The sequence below is a fragment of the Sinohyriopsis cumingii genome, chromosome 4, assembly GCF_028554795.1.
Source record: "Sinohyriopsis cumingii isolate HCF-2022 chromosome 4, ASM2855479v2, whole genome shotgun sequence".
NCBI classification, from domain to species: Eukaryota; Metazoa; Mollusca; class Bivalvia; order Unionida; family Unionidae; genus Sinohyriopsis; species Sinohyriopsis cumingii.
In genome coordinates, this window is record NC_142964.1 from 66,234,177 (window position 1) to 66,242,892 (window position 8,716).

Sequence of the window (8,716 nt, forward strand, 5' to 3'; positions counted from 1 at the left end):
CTCCCTGATATTGATTTTATAGAACTGAAACTTTGGTTAGTATCAAATTTTGATTATTCTTATACGTTTTTGAGCAGAGAAATATAATTCTCGTTAAGTGGTTTGCTTTGCATGCTTATTATTTAGTGCAAAGATTTTGGATTTTGGAACACTATGTACTTTTGTAATCATATCCAGAAACGCATATTGTTCTGTACATGCACACCTTCTGGCGAGAAAGAATTTTATATCTAGTAAATTGTATTTATGGACTCCATTCACTGAGTTGTTTTCAATTACAATCATCAAATCTATGTATAATACATGGATTTGATGATTTTATGTTTGGAAACAACTCGAGGAATACTTCTGAAAACAATTCTCATATCTATTTCAGCTATCCACTCAAGACAAGCCGTTGATACTATATCTTGATGCACTGGATCAACTCAGCCCATCGTTAGAACCCCACAAGCTGAAATGGTTACCAACGACTCTGCCCAAAAACGCAAAGCTAGTTCTGTCCATGGTCCTCAATCATTATTACACCCAACAAAGATTGTCCAGCACCTTTCCAAAGACAAAATCAAACATTATAGAAGTTCATCAGCTGGGGGATAAACTTAGTATGCAGGTTATGAAAGATCGCCTTCAGACCTCTGGAAGAACGATCACGAACGAGCAAGAACAGATAGTTTCGACTTTGTTTTTCTCTTGTAGTCTACCTCTTTTCGGAAGGGTTGTGTTTGATGAAATATCAGCTTGGAAGTCTTATATGAACATAAAAGTAGAAAAAATATCTTCCTCTGTGAAAGAGGCAATCCACGAATACTATGAGCGGCTGGAGCAGCAACATGGTCGAATGCTAGTTAAGCACGCATTGTCTTACATCACTGCCTCCAGAGATGGAATATCTGAAGTTGAACTTTTGGACGTATTGTCTCTGGATGATGCTGTATTAGATTCAATATTTATCTATTGGCTTCCTCCAGTTCGCAGGATTCCTCCATTTCTATGGACACGCTTGAGAATGGATTTGGACAAGTTTCTTGTCCGCCGAGGAGGCGACGGGTCAGATGTGCAGGTTTGGTATCATAAGCAGTTTTCTGAAGTTGCAGCTGATAGGTATCTTCATGAGAAAGATTTTAGAACGGAAATCCACAAGAACCTTGCTGAATACTTTCTCGGAGAATGGAGTGATGGAAAGAAGAAATCATTTCGATACAGTAAGTATTTAAAGGCACGCCTTGCGCTTAAAGATGATGAAGGGTGTGAAGATCGAAAAGTGCCTGCACAGCCTCTTGTTTTTAAAGAAGTAAATAATGGGGAAAATATTGTGGTATACAATAGAAGAAAGCTCAGTGAGCTTCCATACCATCTAACTCTGTGTGAACTATGGGATGTTCTTCGCAAGACATGTATCTTCAGCTACAAATGGTTGATGACCAAACTAAAGTGTTTTGGACTACAAGCTGTTGTTGAAGACCTGGCCTTAGCCAATTCCTTTCTCCATGACGAAGAAATCGGTGCTGTGGAGGATGCCTTACGAATTGCTGGCCCAGCATTGAATCTGAATCCAGCATCACTCTCATTAGAAATCACTGGTAGATTATTGGATTTCTTCGATGAGAAAGTAAGTATACGTTCGCTTATTCATGAATGTGATATAGACTCAAGGAAAGATTGCGCTGTTATTGCTCCTTGTCAAATATTTGATCCTCCTATAAGCGCCTTGTCTAGATCATTAGAAGGTCATTCTGCAGATGTTGCTGACGGAGTGTTAATTCGAGGAGGAACTGAAGTAATCAGCGTCTCAACTGATGGAAACATTAAACATTGGGACATTTCTTCTGGGGAGGTGATCAAGGAGATAAATTTGCCACATGCAAGGGTCTTGTCATGGAACAGAATGGAAATCTTAGTGGACAGACACGAGAGTCATTTGTTATGCAAAAGTAAGCATAACGTCGTTAATTATGACATCATTTCATTGGATAGTTTCCAGGTGGTCTTTTCAAATCAAAGCAAAAATTTGAATAGTTTCCACCGTCTATGCATGAGTGGGAAGTTCGTATGCATGGATAATGCCGTGTTCAGGATAGCGGAAGGAAAAAAGATCCATGATATTAATGACTACAGGAAACTGACCAAATTTGTAGTTATTAATATATCAATGGACGAAAAGTTTCTTCTTCTAGGAATGACTGGCTCAGTGGAAATGTTTGACATTGAAACTGCGAGAAAGGTGAAGAATTTGCCGACGGACAATGTGGCAAGCTGCATACAATTGTCAAAAGACGGAAGATTAGCAATAATTGGTCAGAGTGTAGATTGTAAGATCAGAATCTTTGACATGTACAGAAAAGCTAAAACATTTGGACAGCAGATTGTTGAGTACGATTCCAAAGCAGCATTCCCAGATGCAGATTTAGTTGCAGATAACTATGACACAGAAGAAGTATCGGAAATCAGTATTTCGAACAATGGAAAATCTTTTGTTTCGTTGATACAAGGAAAGTATGCAATCGTGTGGAGTTTGGAAAACGTGAGCAGGAAGCCCTTGTTGCTCAGTTTACCTATCATTGAGGGTCCTCTGACATACTATTTTAGTATGTTTTTCTCCTCTGATGACAGGTACATCCTGGCAGCCGGGCTATCTCCAAAAATATCCGTGTTGGAAGCAGCGTCCGGAAAGTTATTGTCCAGCTTCGCGGCTCATCAGAACGATCTCCATGAGTTGTTAGTGTCAAGACATTCCAATATGGTCATATCAATCGCCCATGGTGATCCAACCATGAAGCAATGGGATATGGAACAAATCGTGAAGATGGGACAAATGTCCACAATGAGGAATCCTTCGGTATCTGTGCACAGCATCGCCTTCTCAAAGCAGGATAACCTTGTGTTTATTTGTCGGGTGTATCCACTGAAGTCCCAGAAGGCCTATCACTTCATTGATTACTTTGGGATAGATGTTTTGGATCTTTCCAAAGGAATCCCTCGCGAACTACTTCCATTCGACCGGTATGGCCCTTTTCGAAGCTTGACTGTATCAAAGGATTCATCCATTATGGTAATCATGACAGGTATGGAATCGAGTAGCAACATTCATGTAATCGACACACGAAGTGGCAAACTACTGGATTCGATTACCGTGTCAGAGTGCAAAAATGTGAAACTTTCTCCTGATGGAAGGTTTCTGGCTATATTTAGGAAAGATGCAAACGAAATACTTCATTTACAGGACCACCCACGTGTGAAAAAGCTCGAAACATTATCAAGTTGTGTCAAAGGTATGTTTTCAGAAAAGGCAACTTTCATCGGTGTAACAACAAAAAACGAGTTAATCGTGCAGGAGGCAAATGAAGATGTCAGCGAAAACGCTCCTCTTAGAATTTCTTTACAAGGAACTGTGAAATCTATTCATTATTCTGACGCGACTGATGTTGTTCTGATCACTCAAGAAGACGGCGAAGTAACGTTCTGCACCGCGTATAAAACCGAAGGATTCGGTATGATAGGTACATTGACTGGGGTCAGTCGAGGAGGAATTCAGGATGTGGCAAGCGATGGATCAATCTGCATAGACAGTGATCTGCAGATATTTGAACTAGATAGATGCAAAATAATTAAGAGGTTGTACCACGAGAGAGGAGTTAAAAGCTCAAATATAAGTTCCGTCCGTCTGTCCATGAATGGCGAGCACGCTGTATGGATTGATATGAAACCGCTTGACTGTGTCAAGGTCTGTCGAGTCAAGGATAGTGAAATTATAGCTACCTGCTGTTTACATACCGTTCCAGACTTTATAGAAGTCCTGACCCCGTTTAACACAATGGTGGTCATTGGCAGGGACCGGAACTTGTACATTCTGTCACTGATAGAAACCTCTAGGAAGTTTATAGGCAGTGCTCCATCCAAGAGAGAACGTCTTTCTATGATTCTTGATTATGTAGAATCCGAAGAAGACGAGGATAAACAACGAGGAAAGGAAATTAAAATTCCAAAGAGTATAAGAGAGAAGATGAAGAGCATAAATAAGCGACAGCAGGTAAAAACTCTTACTTTGACCAAAAAAAATTCCGTTGAAAACCATCTCCAATCCCAGGCAACAACATTGCAACGCAAAGACAGCTTAATGTGCATCGTTGTATGAATTGTGAATTGGAGAAAAACTCGTCAAGGATATAGGTAATGCAGCGGTTATTTATTTAACGTTCCATTGCAAAACTTTACATTCCGACTTAAAGTGAATTTTAAAATTATTACATTACCAAAACATACATTGCGAAGCAATTTCTTGCAGATGTCTACCAGTGCAGCTAATACAACCCTTGATAGAGAATCTACTCTTTACTTTATTCATGGAAAGGACGATACTAATCAGAAGTTAAGCACATAAAGGTTGGAGAAGAACACGTATATTTTTAATAATTTGATATCATCATCTCAGCGTTTTGGGGGAAAAAACAAACAAGAGATGTAGAGTGTTCATGAAACCGCACTCGTGCGTGTAATGTTGTGAATCACTTTATTCACTGCTATTTACAATTTAAGAGTTCGGTATATGGTAGGATAAATAAAAGACTTCATTCATCCGTTTCATTGGGAGATTGTCGTTAAGTGAAGAGTCACCTTGACTTGAAAGCTGTCATTGTGAAAGCAAAGTACTGTGGTGTTTCGTTGCTTATTGGTACAGTGATCCATCTTTTGTAACCTCTTTCACAATAAAAAGATGGCATTTTAAAGGGGAATGGCTTACAGGCTCACATAGGGGGGTGGGGTGGTGTCCAGGGTTTCCGGACCCCTCAGGCTAAAAGAAATACCAAAAAAGCTACACAAACAGTTACTTGTCGCTTGAAATTTGACCATCGTTTTATTCTTGCGCACGTGTATTGGGTATTAATTTTGCTTTGTTGATGACGAATGTGTTTTGTCCAATCCTTCTTCATAAACATTGCTTTTTGTTTTAATCCAGCTGATATCAGCATTTTATTTTCATTTGCAAATGTATATACATTTCATAGAAAAGTTACTTTGCAACCAACCAACCATGACAAAAATTCAGTGCCAAATTTCTGATACAAAATCGACCCAAACTATATCTTGACACGTGTGGCAAACATGCTTGGTACTGAGTTTGCTCGAAACACCACATACGTTTTACTAAAAATTTGACACAGTTGAAGTCTAAAAATTTTTTTGATGTTTTGTATTATGGTGTATATTTAGATGAATATTAGAATATTCACCATTTCAGTTATACATGCCGAAATTCTTACACGGTGAGCCTTTGGGTAAGCCCCGTTTTAAATGGAAATGGTTACTATGTGCTACCTGGTCAGGGGAGACTACTAGCAATGGTTGGCAGCTGTTGATGGAGTGGGGTGGGTGGGTCGTGGGCTTACAAAAGGGACTACTGTAGTTTACATGGTACTCAATGCAGAATCAACATCAACCAGGAGTTAAAATGTGAGTTACATCCGATATTCATGTTTTGTAATATTGTTCGTGATATGGACATCAGAGTACTTGTGTTGAAACATACCCATATAGTTAACTATCATAAGTTTCGTCTTTTTGCCAATAGGTTAGAATCTCTAGCAAAGGAAATTATGTCAGTATTCTGTTTTACAGACATTTTCGCGCCTCTTGGTTTTGAAAACGTCTGGTCGCAAAAGAAAGAATATCGTAAAAATAAGGTATTGATTTAAATTAGCAGTGGCTTGTGTTTTTTGCACGGAATTATTTTTGTAGGAAACCATAACTTTTAGTCATGTAGATTTTTTATATTTAAGTAAGCAAGCTTACACTTTGATGCAGTGAATATTTTCTCAGTGGATACCATTATATAAAGAACATTAGATAAAACAGTCTGTAGATATATTATATATTTGTATGCAGTTATGATTTTTAATTTAAGTATGATAAAAGATTAGCTGATAATTACGCAAGTTCACCCATAGCATAAATTTGTGCTCATTGGTGGCTTAAAAAATGGACGAAACTGCATGTGTCATTATGCAATGGTTAAAAGGCAGTTTTCGTTCCCTTTCAGGGTTCGGAAATGTTTAAGTATTGAAGCAAACTAGGTCATATTGTCCATTTCTTCACCACAGAGTAAACGGTGTTCAAATTCTCTATCTGTCTTCTTGCGATGTTACTTTTTTATTATTTGTAATTTGAGAAAAGCATGTCGGTGACAAACTTTGTTTAAGACGAACACCGCCAGCTTCTTAAAGTCACATCGTAATGGAACAATAATTGGTGGCGCTCAGTTTCATATTTTGGAATTTGGGAATTTTAAAGAAAAAGAATTTCCCCGGGTGTCCTCACTAGTTATACTGGCTATTTAAAAAGGACATTGTATATCTTAGGTGTTATTCAAAGAACCTTTAATTCTCTTTTTTTAAGTATATGATTGATGGGTGTAATATGGATTATAGACTTCAAATGTGCACCTCTATAAAAAAAAAAATACTAGATCCGCGTGGTCATTTTCACTTCCTGGATTTCAGACGTAAATTGTAAAATAAGAGCCGATAACTTCTTTTACATTTGATATATTTGGTAATTCATTCATTGCAGTTTAAGAAGCTGTAATTGTTTAGTCTGTAAAAATTAATTTCCCCTATTTTAATAACTGCTAAAGATAGTGTACTTCAGACTAATTCGGGCTGATTTTTTTAGCACAAGGGACCAGTCATTTTTGTTAGCTGTGTGCTTAGATCATTTACAATTTCCACAAGTACGATATCCAATGACATTTCAGCCACAGTACATGAAAGTAACATAGAGGTATGCCAATATTCTCTCCACTGTGCATGTTGTAAATATAAACAACTTCACCTTACACCCACCACTTTTTCAGAAGTTCATAATATGTGTAGAGCGCCCCCCATTAACGTTAACCGTCTGATCTGCCAGTCATACTAAGCGTGGCTTGATTTAGCTCGTTTTGTGATGAACGTTTTGTTTATGAATCGCAGTATCTATGTTTCTGAAGAAGAAAAACTTAATTTTTGGACGGATTTTATTTTCAGAAGTTGGATAGTGGTATTGTTTTAGTATGAAAATGGAATGAGAATCAGTACTGAAGAAAATTATTTTAGACGAGATTCTAAATTCATTCCGCTATAGAGATCCCCGAATGTACGTTTTGTAGACAAATATGTTGTATTTATGATGTGGAGAAGACTTTTAGTGATGTCTATAGCTTCTCAATATACCTCAGTAGCCAAAATGTTTTGTGACCAATTTTTTAATTACAGAAATCTGCCTTACACATTTAGTAATAAAAAGTGTACGTTTTTATAACTTTTCTAATTATTACTACTACTACTACAGATATCCAGATGTCTGAAATGAATTATAATATACATCTATTAAATGTATATGTCGTACGTACAGATTTTTAATCAGGGACCGATCATTTAATTTTAGTATTCCAATTGCCCAAGCAAAATCAGTGATTGAATTTTAAAAACCTTTTGTTGATGACGAATGTTTTTTGTCCAATCCTTCTTCATAAACATTGCTTTTTGTTTTAATCCAGATGATATCAGCATTTTATTTTGATTTGTAAATGTATATACATTTCATAGAAAAGTTACTTTGCAACCAACCAACCATGACAAAAATTCAGTGCCAAATTTCTGATACAAAATCGACCCAAACTATATCTTGACACGTGTGGCAAACATGCTTGGTGCTGAGTTTGCTCGAAACACCACATACGTTTTACTAAAAATTTGACACAATTGAAGTCTAAAATTTATTTTGATGTTTTTGTATTATGGTGTATATTTAGATAAATATTAGAATATTCACCATTTCAGTTATACATGCCGAAATTCTTACACGGTGAGCCTTTGGGTAAGTTGTTTTCGGAGTATCTCAGTCTCAACCATAAGCCCTTAATTTATCAAGCTTCGTAAGTTAAAGTAGCTCAATCAAACCTTCAAACCTTCTCTATTCTCTTTTAGGGTCTACGTTTTTCACTAGCGTAAAATATACAATTAATAAAGAAAGAAATGAAATGCATCATTTCATAAACATTCCTTGTGTATTGATTTTGCAGTTGAAATGAGAGTTGTAGCTAGTTTTTCACTAGCGGAAAATATACAAGGAATAAAGAAAGAAATGAAATGCATCATTTCATAAACATTCCTTGTATATTGATTTTGCAGTTGAAATGAGAGTTGTAGCTAAAGTCCAAACAGTATTGCAACATATCGTGTGTACTTTGTAGAAAACTTAAACATTCCATTTTGAAATCTCCTTATCAGTTCTAAATCCTGATACCTAAAAAAAATAGTTTATTTATTTTTGTGCTATATGTAACTATTTATTTGCTATTTATTAAAGTTTAGAAAACAAATTACTGCTTTATCGTTTTTGTCCACACTGGAATGTAATTATGGATTACTGGTGAGGAAATGGCGAAATAACAGGACTATACACAATGTCAGCCGGACCCGTAGTAGAAATATAATATTCGTCCACTTACACAAAGAAAAAGACGCTTTTTTCTTTCTTTCCCTACAAATGCAAGCACTATATCTTTTTTTTTACCATTTAGCATTTAATAAAATCACGACTAAAAGACTCAGAATTGCATTTAAGAAAAATATTAATACAGATTGGACATATTAAACAATCAATGTTTGTATGAATTTTCCATTACCCTGGAATCATACTTAATTAATCAATGATCCGAATTGCGAAAAGTAGACAG

The 8,716-nt window shown here is 36.5% G+C and overlaps 1 protein-coding gene across 1 annotated transcript in view; it reads left to right on the forward strand.

Moving 5' to 3' along the window:
* The window catches only part of LOC149801368 (NACHT and WD repeat domain-containing protein 2-like), a 60,571-nt gene extending 52,212 nt beyond the window's left edge, over window positions 1-8,359 (forward strand). The window contains exon 8 of the mRNA XM_089955434.1: window positions 377-8,359. Within this exon, the coding sequence (XP_089811560.1) occupies window positions 377-4,135 (3,759 nt within the window). The 3' untranslated portion in view covers window positions 4,136-8,359. The remainder of the gene's footprint in view (window positions 1-376) is intronic.
* Window positions 8,360-8,716: the final 357 nt, after the last annotated feature.